Raw genomic sequence first — 17,322 nt, 5'->3', positions numbered from 1 at the left:
CCCCCCACCCCCACCCCTACCTCTGGCCTGTACTCCAGTTCTTGTATGCATAAATAAATAAATCTTAAAAAAAAATCAAGTTAGGATAAAGGAAAGATTCTTTGAAACAAAAGATAGACAACAAGGACCCTTTAAGTTCCCTCCAGGGACCTCCATAGGGAGTGATATCTTAGTGATAAGACATTACTCCTTGATAAAGACATCTATCAAAGTCACTTTCAGAAGAAAACCTGTTCTGTGAAGGGCCAAATGGGGACACAGAAGCATGGCATAGGGAGTTAGAAGGCCAGAATGGAAACCTGACCTTGCTATGGAGACTGGAACACTCAATCTCTGTATGCTTCAATTTCTTTTCTCTAAAGTAGGTGTAATAATCACTGTCCTTTTTCCATGAAGATCATATGAGGCAATAGATTATAAACCCTCATAAATTTGTGTTATTACTACATAAAAACATGGGAGAAATAAGCAATTTCCTGCATTTGAAGTTATTTTAAAGCACTTTTCCATAAATTACCTTAAAAAAATGACATGAGCAAGGTCATGTATAATCAGTTAGTGATGGAATCAGAGTAGATGAGAAAAATGACATTCATGGAGCATCCAGTGATCCCTGTAGGCACTTAATCTCCTGCTGTTGACATTATTACCACTAGAATAGTATTTGTTGAGCTAAAGCATTCCCTTCACTTGGCAGTCACGGTAAGTCCATGCGGGGCATTATTATTATTCCCAATTTACAGTGAGGACAGGACTTGAGCCCTGTCCTCTGACTGACTCTAAAGTCTCATCTCTGAACTATTCAACACGGTTGATTCCATTTACAGCATTGCTTCATTGCAGTCCTCTTGCAAACTGTGAGGAAGGTACTGGATCATTATGAATTTTTTTAACTGGTGATAAAACTAATGCTGAGGAAGATGAAGATGCTTAGGGAGTTGACTGCATTGATGAATTCCTATTTACTCATCAAGAGTTATCTCAAACATCAACTATTTCTGAAGCCTTTCCTGACCACTAAGACATACCCTCAACCTACATACCCCTCATATTGCTTGTGTTACTGTGTGCAATGCTTATTTATTACTTGTCTCACAACACGCTATGAAAATGTGAACTCCTTGAGGGCAGGACGCAGTCTTTGGTGCAATGTCTAGTTCATGTCGATTTTTAATAGGGTTCTTGGACTTCATTCCATAGACAATTGTGTAGAGGGGGCACTGAAAGATTTTGAGAGTGACACAATCAATGCAGTGTTTTAAGAAATTCTCTCTGGACATGGGTAGAGATTGGCAGCTGGTAGACAATTAGGACACTAATGCCATAGATTGGATGAGAGTATAAAGAATTGGAACTAATGGGCTAACAGCGGAAAGGAAGGAAGAAATGTTCATTTCATCAAAGAAGTAGGATCAACAGAACAGGGGTTTTATGTCATGTGAGCATTTAACAGATGCCAGTTGAGCTATGTTCATCCAACATGAGAAATACAAAAAAGAGAGAGAATAAAAATTCAACTTAGGTTTTAATTGTCTCCTTTTCCCAGGAACAGATGCCATGAAATGAATTTGAAAAGATATGTGAATCTGCTATTCTCTCAGCGATCCTGGTTGCTAAGTACCTTTTCCAGATCATTTTACTTTATTCTCTCACTGAATGAAAAAACAGATGAAAAAACAGAATATTGGAGAGGGGTGCTTAGTTAACTGGAGGTGGCCTGGCATATTCATATTATTCAGGAGGAAAGGGAAGAGCTTCTTTCTCACTCATAGCCAGGAGAAGTACATAATCTGGGGGTGGTGGGAGAAGGTAAGTGGAAAAAGTGAGCAGGATTCATCCATATGTGTCAGACTTCTGGGTTTGGGGGTTCAGAGGTCAGAGTGCTAGCCTTGTCCCTACCTTCAGTTTCCTTATCAGTGCCAGGGAGACATAAGCAAAACTCAAGATGTATCCCTGCAAGGTGACTGAGGAGGATGAGGTAGAGGGTCACCTTCAACCCAAGCAACTTCACTTCTGTCTGTTTTCTATATCTGGCCTATATGAAGACATGTTAAAAGAAAATCTTCACTGGGGAGAAAATATTTGAAGACAGTGATAGCTGTTACATTGTGGGAAGAGATGAGTTTCCAAAGGGTCCTTACCCTTATAGGCTGTGAGTGCTTGATTCTAGGAGGGGAACTGTGCCAGGCATTCGTGGGCAATAGCACAGGCCTGTCTCCCCATGAGCAACATGTGTCAGCCAACAAGGGTGCAGCATGCTGGGAAGATTGGCCAGCTGAGGCCCCATGGCTGCTGGAAGCTCTGCAGGGAGGCCTATCCCAAAGCTTAGGATTGCATTCTGGAAGGGAGTCAGCTGTGTAAGACAAGTGGAGAATTATATCTTACCCTTCCAGCCCAACGTGTTAAAACCTTTCAAAGGAATTAGAAAAATGTATCTGAATCAGAGATGCCAGGACAGCTGGGCCCCTCTCAGGTGGGCAGCTCATCATCTGAGTTGCCTCAGGTAGACTGACTCTTCATTAAGCTCAGAGATCATAGGCTTAATTTGGGAGCAGAGAGTTCCTAAGATTTTCTTCCATGCCAGGTCATTTGGGAGTTCGTGCCAGATCTAAGATGCCAACAGGCATTTTCCTAAATCCCAGGCAAGGTCTACAGCCATGCTGCCCTTCCAGAGGGCCTAGGTCCATTTTGCTGGGCTTTCAGGAAAGGATTTTACCACCCAGGATAGAAACTATCAAGTAATTTCAAAAATATTGCTCAGAAAGAAAGGCCATGGTTAGGGCAGATGCGTATTATAGTGAAAATGAATTACAGCTTAATTCAGTGTCAGAAGAAGTGTTCAGATTCCATTGCTGCCCTTGAAAAGTACCTTGTCATGTTTTTCCACTATGAAATGCAGCTGATGTCAGCACCTTAATCTGCTTTGCCAAGAACTCAATTTATTTAGGGCAAAGGAATGAGTTCAATCCTCTATAGCGTGTTTATCATCTTGGTAAAGGAATCCTAACAAGGTCAAACTCCGTACCTGTCTGAACAAAAAGAAAACTTGTGAGAAATGATTGTTCAGAGCCTATGAACTGAGTCACTTGGGGGTTAAGGCAGTGGGAAATCATGACAGTAAGTCACTGTCATAACTAAAGAAAAAAATCTGTAATTTCTTATATCTTGAAGACTCTGTTTCCAATAAAATCATTGTTCTCACTGACAAAATTTCTAGATGGTTGACATGTTTGAAAGTACAGGAAAGCAGCAGTTAGGAAATTCACACCTAGCCTTGACCAAATCTCTGGAACGCACTGTCGTATTAAGTCATGTTTGTCTGGTCGTTTTCTTTCTGGCCAAGATCGCTCTCAGCCCAATTGTTTGAGAATGCCATGGTTTTATGACCAGCATTAGTTGGGGAAAATGGGCTGGGGGATTCCACTTAACTTAATGGTATCTATCCATAAACCATCTTATTTTCAGAGGTTGCATTAGATCCTGGAAGATATAAGTGAACTTTTTATCAGGAAGTTCAGTTTTGGATGATGAACATTTAGGTCTCAGTGAATATCCCCTGCTTGATCCTTGTGATGCTGAGAAGTTGGCTCCACTTTTAATAAATTTATGTAAGTTGTATGTCAAGGAAAAAACAGTTAAATTTGGCTTGAAACTGACCCAGTATCCTGTCCAGAAGCAATGCTGAGCACAGTGAAACACAGCAGGCTTCTGGACAACCTCATCTACTAGGGAAAGGTAGATCAAGAAAGGATCAGCCTATTTCCAGCACAGAAACTAGATTTTCAGTGAGATTTAAGAGGATATTAAATTTTATATATCTTTCCAATGATTCATCTATTCATAAATTTCAATAGTGCTAAAAATCAGAGGTCAAATCAAATGCTGAAAAAAAATCACCCTAAAGATAAAAACCATTGGCTAGTCAGAGTACCCCATGAGTGTGACCTTGAATACACAAAAGACTATATCAGTTACCATAATTTTGACATATTGATAACAGGTATTTATGAAATGGAATGGTATTGCCTATTTTTTTCTATGCAATAACCATAATGCAAGGAACAACAACAGAAAGAAGCTGTATGCAGTCTAGATTCCCAAACCCTTTCATCTCTTAGAGTGACCAGTTCCACCTCCTCTCATTTTCCATGTCAGTCTTTCACTGTCCTTACTCTTCCATCTCTTGCAATGACTGTTTCTAGGTTTCTTTTTTTTTTTAAGATTTATTTATTTATACAAGAACTGGGTTACAGTCAGAGGCATGGGAGGGTGAGAGAATTCACCGGAGACAGAGTCGAGAGCAGAACAGGCAGACAGACAGAGGACACTGCTGAGTGGAGCAGCGGGCGAGGCAGGAGTGGTCTGCCTCACCATGTGGGAATCTCCCTGGCCGGCTGTACTGCAGAGGCTGTGGACAGCACAGTGCTCAACCCACTGTGCCACCGGGAGGCCCCCGGTTTATCTCTTTTTATAAAGGATCTTTTAAAAGACCTTTTGTAGCCCAAATTCTCACAGTCTCTAGCCCAAGCCAATCAAAGAGGAGCAGCATGCCATGAGCAGTGGTTCTCAAATGGGGAGAATTTGCTGTTTCAGGGGTAATGGCATTGTCTGCAGACATTTTTGGTTGTGACAACTGCAGGGAGAGAGCTCCCAGCATTTAGTGAGTACATGTCAAAGATGAAACTAAAAATACCACAATTCTCAAGACAGCTTTCCGCAGCAAAAAATTAAAAATGTCAATAGTGCTGAGAATGAGAAATTGCAATGGAACACTAATTTTAAACACAAAAACCTGGTTGTAGATGGGATATTTCATGCAGACTCAATGTATATAATAAGCAACACCAAACTTTGAAAGTGAGTTTAAGCTGGGTAGGCGTTCGCACGCTTCACTTACCAGATCTCATCCTCCCACCCACTTCATTGGCTATGTAAGTCCCTACAGTATCGTGGGGCAGTGTGGAGCACAGCTTGTGAGTAGTGTGAGGGAACCAGAGGAGCATGGCGTTCAACATCACAAGACGTGGGTGAGGAACCTTGACAACCACTACTAGCTGTACAACCTTGGGGGGATGTTTCACCCTCTCAAGCTTTTCTTTGCCAGTGAAATGAAATAGTAGTACCTATCTTTTAGGATTGTTTTAAAGGTTGAAGGAGATTGTAAGTGTAAGATACCTTAGACATTCACTTTCTTGCTTTTGATCCAATTTGTGAAAATCATTAAATTACAGATTGAGGAAAAAGGAGACAACAGCAATACTAAAAATATGCCAAGTCTACTCTGGAGTGGTTTGATGAGACCCTCTTCTAGGAAGTCAGAGAGAGGGGGACTGGATGTAGGTGCTTAGATCTTTACACCTTTTTGAGTCAGAGACAATGTTAATACGCTTGAACTCTGAGAAGTTCTCCAACCTTATCAGTTGCTCTTTTTTTTTTTTAAGATTTATTTATTAATTTATACAAGATCCAGGGTACAGACCAGATGTGCAGGAGGGTGAGAGGATTCACCAGAGACAGAGTGGGGGACAGAACAGTCAGACTGACGAAATACACTGCTGAGGGGAGCAACAGGCGAGACAGGAGAGGTCTGCTTCTCCATGTGGGTTGCTCCTAGGCTGGTAGGAATCGAACTGGCACTGCAGAGGCTATGGACAGCTTCACAGTGCTGCGCTCAACCGCCTGTGCCACCAGGGAGGCCCCTCAGCTGCTCTTTTATAGGAGAACTGCTTCCCATCCAAGGCCCTGCTTAGGCTTCTCTCTAAATTCTAAGGAGTATTGTTTTGATGTTGTAAGAATTTTTTATTCATTTTCTGTATGTTTTTTTTTCTTTAAAGTTTCATTTATTTATGCATACAAGAACTGGGGTCCAGGGCAGAGGTGTAGAGGGTGAGAAGATTCACCAGATACAGAGTGGGGAAGAGAATAGGTGGATCTACTGAAATACACTGCTGAGGGGAGCAGCAGGAGAGACAGGAGAGCTCTGCTGTGCCATATGGGTAGCTCCCTGGCCGTGGATCGAACTTGTGCTGCAGTGGCTGCAGTGAGCTTCGTAGTTCTGTTCTTACCTCCTTGCACCACCAAGGAGGCCCTCTTCCTTTTAAATCCACTTCTAATAATATCCTCCTCAAGCCTTGTCCCTTGCACATGCTCTTTGCTGATAAAATTCAAACTCTTGAGCATGACATTCAAGGCCCTTCAGAATCTCACCCCAACCCAGCCTCTCAACTTGGCCTTCTAGTTTACTACTGTAACCTCTGCATTTCCCAAATACTCCATCATTTCTTAGGGAACTGGACAATGCTTTCTATGGCCTCAACTTTGGATGTAACTATGTTTCATTCTGATTAATGTTTACTCTGGTGTCTCAGATCTTTTCTACTTGTTGAATTAAAGGTGACTTTGAAGCAGAGGTTAGTGGAAAAATTAAAAAGGAGGCCACAAGCGAAAGGGTGGTTGTGTTTGGTGAGTCACAATTTGCTCATGTCAGTTTCCCTCATGGTCCTTTCTTGGTCTACCCACTCAGACTTACCTGGTATACAGCCCCAAGCTTCATTCATCTCTTGTGTATCTCCCTGGACTGCCACCCTGGGAGGTGAGCACAGCATTTAACACATCTGAGCTTCCCTAGCTCCCAGTAGGGAACCTGGTCCAGTAGAGAACATAAGGGTCTCACCTTCACATAGTCATATTCACAAAGGTAGGAGGATTCCAAGTTGAAGTGCATAAAGTAAAGCTTGATGCGAAATCCCTCAGGGACAGTGATATTCCAAGTCACCTCTGAGTCGCTTGGATAGGAGTCTGGGTAGCCAGGCGACTGGATCTGGCCAAACATGTTGTTCAGCTCCACAGTGTGGGCCAAAGCCTTCGACAAGGAGAAGCACAGAATATGACAGAGAAGAAGCCACCTGAAAGACAAATGGATCTACTTACATTCAGGGACACAGGTCCTCACCGCTTAACTCAACTCACAGCAAGACACCATCCCTGTCACTGTCCTGCTGTAATTACATTTCTCCTCTGAGCCCTGCTTACCCAGTCTATACTACAGGGACTAGCATACTATAGCAAACAGATGATTTCTGAGCATTCTTCCAGTTTTAATATTTAATAATAGTAATTGAAGATTTAATAATAGTAATCAATGTTTCTAGCAAGTACCAGTTTTGGGATTCCAACACATATCATTTTACAGGTGAAAATATAAATTTCCTAATTACATTTTAAGGTCAAACCCTAATGGTCAATATACACCACACCATGCATCAAATAGATTGTTCCCTGTGAGACCCGGGGACCCTGAACTCAAGCGTCTCAAACTTGGCTCATAAACTTCCCCCTTAAGTCCTATTTATTTGGCTTCCTATGTTTTGGAAATTTATCAGCTTCTCACCAGTCAATTAGTTTGAAGTTTTGGATCTGGTCTATTTCTATTGCTTTCTAGCTGACCTCCCTGCTCCCCAGCCCCCACATTTTATGCCATTTAGCGATCTCCAGCCATAGTTGATATTCTAGAACACACGATAAAGCATCTGCTCCCAGCATGGCTGATAAGCCTTTTCCATCTAGTGCTATCTGCTTGGCCAGCTTCATCTCAGTGCCATGCTCTGGCACATCATTCCGCCAGCATGCCGTGCTCACACATGCCTGGGCCCATTGCACATGCCCTGCTCATTCCTCACCTTCTTGTCTTATTTATTCTCCCAGTTCAGTTTCCCTGGATGTGGCATCTCCTTCACTCTTCCAGACTCCACAGCTCCCCACAGGTGTCTCTAAAAGAGCATGCATCACACTGTCCTGCCTTAGGCACAGTCTCTGGAGTTAGATGTATTTGTGTTGAGATCCTAATGCTTGTATTCACTGGCGTGAAATCTTGGGCAATTAATCTCTCTGAGTCCCAGTTTCCTCATATGTAAAATGAGAATTAAAATCTCTAATTACAGGGCTCACATAAGTATTAGAGATGATGTGTGTACAGGACCTAGTACAGAGCCTGTAGGATAATGGATGATGAGTGAATGATGAAAGTGGAGCCAGAGTCTTATATAGCCTAGAAAATCAATGCTGGGACATTATACTAATATTTTTGAATTAACAGTTACACGTTTGCTAATCGGGAAGTTGTTTCTCCCTAGGCCTAAATCTCCTGTACACAGGTGCATACATGTGCATATATGTGTACATGTGAATTTTGGAGTATGTAGACACAAGATAACTATAGCTGTATACATAGATCAGCCACCTATCTCATATAATATCTATGTAAAATGTAAATATATAAATGCAAAAAGGCCCAGGAGGATATACACCAAGCTACTAACAACAGTTATTGCTGAAGTAGGAACATGAGTGTTCTTAATTTTATTTTTGTGCATATGAAATGCTCCAATTTGTCTAGCAGGATTTTATACTATTTTTTTTCAATAAAAAGAAAGTAATGAAGTTATTCAAATTTTTCTTTTTTTTTTTTTTAAAGATTTATTTATTTTATTTATACAAGCACTGGGTACAGTAAGAAGTGCGGCAGAGTGAGGGAATTCACCAGAGCCAGAACAGGGAGCAGAGCAGGCAGAAGGACGAAGTACACTACTGAGGGGAGCAGCGGGCGGCAGGAGAGGTCTGCTCGCCATGTGGGACCCTCCTCCTGTGGCCAGGGAGCAGCCAGGGATCAAACTGGCGCTGCAGAGGCTGCAGGCATCTTCGCAACCCAGCGCTCAACCGCTGCGCCACGGGGGAGGCCGTATTTCAAATTTTTCTAAAGTCCCTCAATAGCAATACGTGAGATGGAACTAAGGAAACAAGATGTTTTAATTCAATAGCTATTTTTTTTTAACCAGTCTGTGGAGGGAGAGCCTCTGAGGTAGAGAAAAAGAAGGCATGGATCTTAGCTGTCCAGTGAATTAGCAGGAAGCTGGGTCCAGAAAACTGACATTCAGGGCACAGGCAGACCCACTGTCATCTAAGGTTGCTGCCAGTGCTGGGAGTTCCGGTTCAGTTCTGCCTGGGGAGGGGACAGCATGGGTTTTGGATCAGAAGAACCGGATACTAGTCTAGCCTTTGACTTTATTTATCTGACCCATCTTGGAGAAGTCAGTTAAGGTCTCAGTTTCTTCATCCATTAAGTGGTGATACTAATGAGTTCCCACAGGGCTGCTATCAAAGTAAGGACGGTTTGGAAAGCACACTGTTAACTGTCCAGCCCTAGGCAAATATTAGCGATGATTACTCCATCATGTTGCTTTCCCGAAAAGCAGGGGTTAGGAATGAGCTTTGGCTCCCAAATCACCCTTCCCTGCAATAGCGACACCCAGATTATGTAAAGCTGAAAGGTCAACTTTCTCCATGTCTGCTTTGTCCAGACCACAGGGAGGGGACTCTGCATGTCCTAACACTGGTTCTATCAAGGGCTGGTGGCTGACAGCGCCATCCCGCCTTGGAGGCCCAGAACCGCTTGTGGTAGACAACTGGTCAGCGTGGGAGGCAGGCTGACAAGCTTTCTGTTCTATTTTGTTTGCATCTCAAAACAGTTTCAAACATATGAAACAAATATCTCCTTTCACATAATGGGCTTGAGCATATGCTTCTTGCTTGCTTTAGGGGCTGCAAATCAAACAACTTGAAGTGGCGGCTTTCATTCCGCATCATAATCTCTGAATGTTTTTGACTTCCTCATGCACCAGGCACTGGCTGTACAATTCTCGACACCTGCTATCTATTCTCCAGCTAATCAAAAAGTTTAGCTGCATCTGTTTGAAATGTCAAAAGTAATATACAAAACTGAGATTCCATAGGCTCCAATGTAGGAGCAGACTATTGGGAAGGCTATGAATGCCCTCACACTGCTCTGATGGTGGACCGAACAGCACTCTCTTTTCCTCCATGCATACCCCTCACTTCAATCTACACCACACCAACACTGTTTTTGAGAACAGGAGTTGAAAGAGATTCTGAAGATCCATTGGGCAACACCCTTCTTTGACAGATGATCAAAAGGATACCACAAGAGGTGACGTGTGATGCCCAATACCATATGGTGAATAGCTTCAACAGAAGAAGGAATAACAAAAGCTCACAGAAGAAGCTGGGTCCATGCCCATCTCATGCCCAGGCATCTGGCCAAAGCAATTAATACTGTGAAAAATGATTAAAAAACCCCTTGGCTTTATGCAAAAATTAAAAAAAGATACTAATACAAATGCCCCTTCCAAACAGATTCTTGTTTAATTGGTCTGGAGTGTGAGGTCTAGTCACTGGTATTTTTAAAAGCATCACAGATGATTCTAACATGCAGCTAGGATTGAGAACTGCTGGTGTAGAGTAATAAACATAGTTTTGAGTCTGGTGGAATATAGTAAACAAAAAATCATGGACTTGGAGCCCAAGGATCCAAGTTTGAGTTGGCTTTCTCAAGATCATCAGTGTGACTATGGGTAAGATGCTTAGTTGTTTGTAATCTTCATTTCTCCATAAAGCTTAATCTCATCCAAAATCTGAAGACCCTGTGAAACAGTGTCTAAGAAAGTATTTTGAAGACTTTAAAGTGCTGCATCTCTGTGATACAAGACCCTTTAGAGATTTCTGGTGGAGTACATTCCCAGTAGTAGTTTTGCTATATAAAATTGAATTCAATACAGCCAATACTCATGGAATGCTTAATAGGAAACAGATTGTGCTAGGCCCTGGTCATGCATAGATGAAGAAGATATCAATCTTGTACCTTAAGAAACATTCAGTCTTGGAGGAGAAGATGGACAAATATTTCAAAGACAATAGAGATGTAGCTTCAAAGGATGGAGACAGCAGAAAGGAGATGCTGGGGGAGGAGCGTTTGTCAGAGGAGGTGATACTTGAATGACCGAGGTCCTCCAAGTGGAAAATAAGAGGGAAGGCTATTCCGGATTAAGGAATAAACAAACGGAGACACAGAACTGTTAATCAGTCTTGAAGTTCGATATGAGTGAGCACTGGGTGGTTGGTGACATTCTGATAGTGAACAGATCAATCAAATGTGGAAGGGTGTAAATATCTCCTAAAATTCCTCTATTTCAGGAGAAAGGAAAATGAAACTAGCTGGCAGGTGTAAAATTTACAGTGGATTTAAAATGATTGAATAGACCTTAAAGACCTGATTACTTGTTTAAACTACAGGTAATCTGAACTCAAAGGGTTAACACAGCGTGAAGCTCCTCCTTGGACCCAGAGTCAGAAAAGTTGCTAGGTGACTTTGCAGGAAAGAAACCCATAGACATCCTTTCCGATTGAGAAAAAAATCAGCGAGGAAAGAGGTGTGTAGGGACTTAACACATGTGCAGAGTGTTTTCCTGTTTCTTCCGTGTTTTTAACAGCATTAACACTTGTAAGTAGTAAAAATAGTTACAGTAGTTGGGTTTTGAGACTTGCAGAGGAAAACGTATGAAGCGTGTCTAGTAAAAAGGCTCAAATAACCCTAAGCCGAGTAAGCACAGGCTGAGGACTAAGAAGCATTGAAAAGCTTAAAAACAATCCAGTCTTCAGTTCAGCACTCAAATATCCCTTTTTTCTTTTCTTACTTTCTTTTTGTTTTTGAAATTTGTGGTGTCCCTTTAAGAGCTTTTTGGTGCAATTCATAGCCCGATTCCTGCCATCAGCTGCCTCTGATTTCAGCGAGAAATGCAGAAATTTATAGCAAACTGTAAAACGAGGACAGGTTTTTAGTTTTCTAAATTGAGGCTGACAAACTTCTGAAGGTTTAAGAAATCACAGAGCTGAGCTGTGGGAAGCTGGTTCCTTTTCCGGCCAGAACAAATAAACACACAAACACGTATCTAACTCACAAAACGTGGGAAGAGATAAACCAACGCTCTTTGTAGAGGACAAAAATGAAAAGTCAGCTTTGTGGGCAACAGGAGGAAAGTCACATTGGCCAGCAGGCAGCACCCTGTGCGGGCAGAGGCAGAAATCTGAGCTTCTGCATCGTGAGTGGGGCAGGGTTTGCACAAAGTCTCCGTCTCAAGTTGTGCATCTGTGGAGTCTCCAGGAGGACTCCCAGCCCATATTCCCCTTTTCAGAGCCCCCAGGATTGAGGAGAAACTTGCTCAACACCACCCACCCGTGGAACATGCAGGTGAGTCTGTCCAGAGACAAGGTCAGACCCAACAGGCTTCTTGCACTCTGGTCCCCGAAAGGGCACCTTGCCCATTTCTACCCTGGCACTCACCTCATTTTCCTGCCTGGGGTACTCCTGGCTGCCAGACCTTGGTCCCCCCAGCCTGACTTGTCTGTGAGCTTGTCCCGGGTGTGGTGTCAGCGATGCCTTATCTTTGTTCTGAAGTCCCTGTGTGTCTCTGGAATTGGCTGGCATTCTCCATTCAGGTCACGCCTTCCCCTGCCTGCAACAGATCCCCTCTCCCCCTCTCTCTCTGCCTTTTCCTCTCTCTCTCTCTCTCTCTCTCTCTCTCTCTCTCTCTCTCTCTCTCTCTCTCTCTCTCTCTCCTGGCTTGCTTTTATACACACTCAGAGGAACCTGACGGAACAGAATGTCTTCTTCCTTAAAAGATCTGCTCTTCCAGTCTGCTTCTTTATCCTTGTGGCTGCCTCCAGCTCTTGAAAGAGATCACTGAGAGTCAGATAAGCATTTGTATCTGTGTGTGTGTGTGTATGTGTGTGTACAGTGGAGGGGGACAAAGTCTAATTTTTCCCTTCAATCTCCTTTGCCAGATGGCTATAGTTCTCTGTTCTTCTTCAGAGCACCAGTAAAAGAACACCAATTAAACAGAAGGGAAAAAAAAAGAACTAAGAAGGGAATACTAACATGTCCACTAGGAGAGAAAAAAAAGACCCAAACGCTGAAGCCTCAGTCCATCTGTCTGTAAATAACCGTGGTTTCCCTGCGCACAGAGCCCCTGGCTGGGGCTGCGAGGAAGCACCAGGTCCTGCAAAGGGCTAGCTGCTCTTCCCCGCTCACAAGCTGTTCTTGCACTGTTTACCAAGTCAGAGTGTGCGGTGGTCTAATACAGCCCAGAGAGCAGCGAGAAAACCCTATACCCCATGGGTGAAGATAGACTGGGGCCTGTGTACGTGTCTCTACCCAGGATCTCTACACTCCGGACCTAAGCTGAGCTGAACAATAAGATATCTCTTCCTCCTTGGTGATGACCAATAACACATAAGAGAGCGGCATCTGTGCACCAAGAATAGATTTTACTGGGAACCTTCTCTGTGCTCGGCACAGTGCCGGGCACAAATGTCATTTCTATCACTCCCACACACATTTCTATCACTCCACATACTACTGTGCACATTTTACAAATGGGAATCCTGTGGCTCAGGTCCTACACCTTGCCAAGGTTTTCCAGCTCTTTATTCCCCCTCACAACTATCACTGATAATTAATATTTACTGATCTGTCTGTCTCCAGGCAAGTGTCTGAGGAAACTCAGCCCAGAGAGCTTAAGTGACTAACTCAGCATCACACAGCTCAAAAGTAATGTGGGAAGTAGCTGAGCTCTTCGCCATTAGTAAGTCTTACAATAGTAAGACTATTCACCAATTTATCATAATGCCCATGGCATTTAAAACACATGACAGCCACAGAGAAAGTCAATCTGAAGCATTATGAGAAGAGTCCTGAGGTTGGAAATTGCATTTCTATCCAAGGCAACAAATGCGTACACTTGCACCCTCTGATAACGCAACTTTCGCCATTTGGGGAACAGTGTCTTGAATCTCTGCCGGAATTCACCTTGATCCATTTTCTCTATGTTAACCCTTACAAATGTCAGCCTTGCCAAGTCGTCATGATGAGGAGTCTGTGGTTGATAATGTGGGTGCAAATACAGGGGGTGAAAGAATAAGTTTGAGCCTAGGCACTGTTTTAGCAAAATGTTGCTTTCTGTTTCAGGCAGAGTAGAAAAAGCCTTTAAAAGGCCCATTAAGAAGACTTAAAGGCTCCACAGACATCAAATAACTCTCACAAAACAACATTTTAATGATTTAAGTGTAAATGAATCAGAAACACATGGACAACATTTCCCTTGGAATGCACAAGGGTTTTAAAAATGAAGAAGAAAGAACTTGGCAGCAAACATCCTGCTCTGTGTGGATGGCCCCTGCCCGTAAAGAAGGTACCCCCCCCCCCACGTGGACGGCAGCTGAGCCGTAGTCCCTTGCCTAAATTTACAGCACGCACAGCACGGGGAGATGCACAAAGGGGAGAATTTGGGTGGGGGGAAGCCATCAGCTTCTCCTTGTAAAGATTCATAAAGCAATTGAACCTTCCAGACTAATTTCCTGGCCATGTTTTTTCAAGGCTGCCAATTTTCAATAGGAGGCATTTGAAATATGTTTTAAGCCAACATTCTGCCAATATACAGCAGATCTGATAGTGTGTCCCTGGGAGTTAGCCAAGACTTAGATGGAATCTGCATGCAAACAGAAATTGTGTGGCTCAGTGGACAGTCTGGGTGGAATTCAGGGTGGTTTCCCGTTGGTTGGGCTAGATTGGTGGTATTGCACTGTGATTTTGATAGCAACTCCTGAGGTGGTGTTGACAGATCATGGGGAGAGGGAAAAATGGAAGGGATGGTGGTCTGGGGGTACACTCAACATAGGTAGGTTAACCTGTATATGACCTTGGATAAATGATCTATTTTAACTAGGGAGGTTAGGAGGGCATCAGTCTATCCCCCTGTAAAATCTGGGGCCTGACCTCAACTGAGATCATGGAACACAAATAAACATGGTGTGAGGACTAGGGAATGGTCAGGTAGGTTGCTAATAACTTGGAAAGAGAGCCGAGGAGTCCAGAGTGGCTCTCTAATCTTGACACTTGCTTTTTCTGTGGTCATTAAAGTACTCCATCACCCAGGATTCAATCATAGCTATATAGGAAAAATAATATTTAAGGAAATTCAACTAAACTTTAACAAGTCAGACAAAAAAATTTAAAATATACACATAAGGAACTAACTGTATGCCATTTAGAATCAGAAAAGTGTAGAAGTGTGGATGTGGTCTCAGTGCCTGCAGGTTACAGTCTGAGAAAGAGATCAGAAAGCTGCTAAGAGATAAAATGCTACAGCATTCCTACAGCTAGAAGCAGACTTGGTTTATGTGTTCTACCAAAGTTATTTGTTATATGCAACTCTTGAGCTGAGACCTTCTGGAATTCCACGAATGCCTTAGGAAATGTAAAATATTTGGTCTTTGAGTTTTTGCTGGCAAAGTCTGAAATCCAGGCTTCCAATAGACTATCTATGAAACTGATATATAGTCCCCAAGATTGTGTTTTAGAATTAGTTTGGATAGTTCAACATGTTGGGGCTAGGCTGAAAAGGCTTCAGAGTCTGTCATATCATGAGAATAATATGCGCCATTGAAAAATATTATTCCTTTAGCTTCATTTCAGAGTTTCAAATTCATTGAATCTGTATCAGTCTTCTGAATCTTTTATTTTACAAGCTTCTGTGATATGATTCTGCCTTTTTTGGTTCATATAATAGAATGGTGGCTCATATTTGATGGCATCTTAGATTTGATAAAATATCATCAGTAAGTTTCCTATGCATTATATATGTAATACTCACATCTAACTCTGAGGGTCACAGGGACTAAATGTGGCAGCAAGATGAAGATGGTGATCTAGAACCCCAACCTCCTGACCCCAAACCCAGGACTCTCCCTCCTCATCTGCAGTTTCCTGATCCTGGACTTTGAACACCTATGAGTCATGCTATCATGTGACTGCAAGATTTTAGGAGAGGGAAAAATACATTCTATTCAAAATAAATGATTAGGCTCAGTTGTGGGTTAAATTTTGCACCCCTCCCCCATTCATATGCGGACATCCTAAACCCCAATATCTTGTATGACTGTTTGGAGATAGATAGGAGCTTCAAAGAGGTGATTAAGTTAAAATGGGGCCCTTAGAGCAAGCCCTAATCCAATAAAACTGATGTGTTTATAAAAAGAGGAAAATCCATGTGAGGATACAGAAGAGGGTGGCCATCTATGAGCTGAGGAGAGATGCCTCAAGAGAACACCTTAATCAAGAACTTTCATAAACACCTGCCAACACCTTGCTCTTGAACTTCTAGTCTCTAAAACTGAAAAAAAAAAAAAAAAAAAACAAATTTCTGCTATTTAAGCTACTCATTCTATGGTGCTTTGTTATGACAATACTAGCAGACTAATCCAGGTTTCCTGGCAGAAGTTCTCCCAAAGCACAAGACACTCACCACCAGAGGCATCAAGCTGATTTCAGGCACTCCATAAACAGCATAGAAAAATACTGGCTCAGTTAAGTTTCTATTTGATAGGTAATAAGGGAAATCTTGAATAATGATGGAACACAGTTTATTTTCCTCACATACCAAGAAATGAGGAGGTAAGTAGATCTGGCACATTTTCCTTCTTTTTGCTCTAACAGCCTTTCATGGTTGTCACCTCATGGTTACAAAATGGTTGCTCCAGCCCCAGATGTTATATCCATATGCTAAGCAGGACACTAGAAGGAGGAGGAGACATCTGTTTAGGTCTCACAGACGAGAGCTGGGTCATAAGGCCACGACCAACCACAACAAGCCTGGGAAATCCAGTTCATACTCTTACCACTTACAGAGCAGAGGCAGGCAGTAAAGAAGACAGGGGTTAGAAATGGAGTTGCAGGAGTCAGTCCTCAATTTCTGTCACCATTTATGCCAAATTCCTGCCTTCTGCCACTTCTCTTTCACCTCAGATATTAAGAAGAATATTTAAGAAGAAAGTCTATTTAAGAAGAAAAGTGCTATTTAAGAAGAAGTAAATATTAAGTGCTATTTAAGAAAGTGCTATTTAAGAAGAAAGTCTCAGGAGAGTGTCATTAAGCTGTTAATGCTATTTTCCCTTTTAAGAAGGAAAGGTGGGCCTCAGGTGTAGAGCTTTGTGGGGGCAATAGTATTCTGCTAGAACTTAACAATTTTAAAATCAATTATCTTTTTTCCACATTTATAGTTGCTACTTAGTAACTTATTTATGTGGGTGGAATTAAAAAAACAACAGGCAGCTCTCTCGCCCACCTGTAAATATGCAGGTGCCTCTCTTTGTCTTTCTCATTTTCCTAATAAACCTTTCCTTTTAAAATGTAAAAAAAAAAAAAAGAATAAATAAAAAGATAAAAAGACAACAAATCCAGAGTAGATGCAAATAAAAATATAAAACAAATAATATCATGAGAGTATTTGTGCATATTAAAAAAAAAAAAAACTGTAAAGATGGGCCTCCCTGGTGGTGCAAGGGGTTAAGATGCAACCTATGAAGCTATCCACAGCCACTGCAGTATGAGTTCAATCCCCGGCCAGGGAGCAACAC

At 42.3% G+C, this 17,322-nt stretch overlaps 1 protein-coding gene across 1 annotated transcript in view; it reads right to left on the bottom strand.

Moving 5' to 3' along the window:
• MASP1 (MBL associated serine protease 1) overlaps positions 1-17,322 on the bottom strand; it is a gene marked incomplete at both ends in the record, with an annotated part of 97,639 nt that overhangs the window by 47,098 nt on the left and 33,219 nt on the right. Inside the window, one exon of the mRNA XM_084232702.1 lies at positions 6,674-6,905. Coding sequence (XP_084088828.1) covers positions 6,674-6,905 — 232 coding nt within the window. The remainder of the gene's footprint in view (positions 1-6,673; positions 6,906-17,322) is intronic.

The sequence above is a fragment of the Talpa europaea genome (assembly GCF_964194135.1).
Source record: "Talpa europaea genome assembly, chromosome: 4".
Lineage (NCBI taxonomy): Eukaryota > Metazoa > Chordata > Mammalia > Eulipotyphla > Talpidae > Talpa > Talpa europaea.
This window is presented reverse-complemented; position numbering and strand designations above follow the sequence as displayed.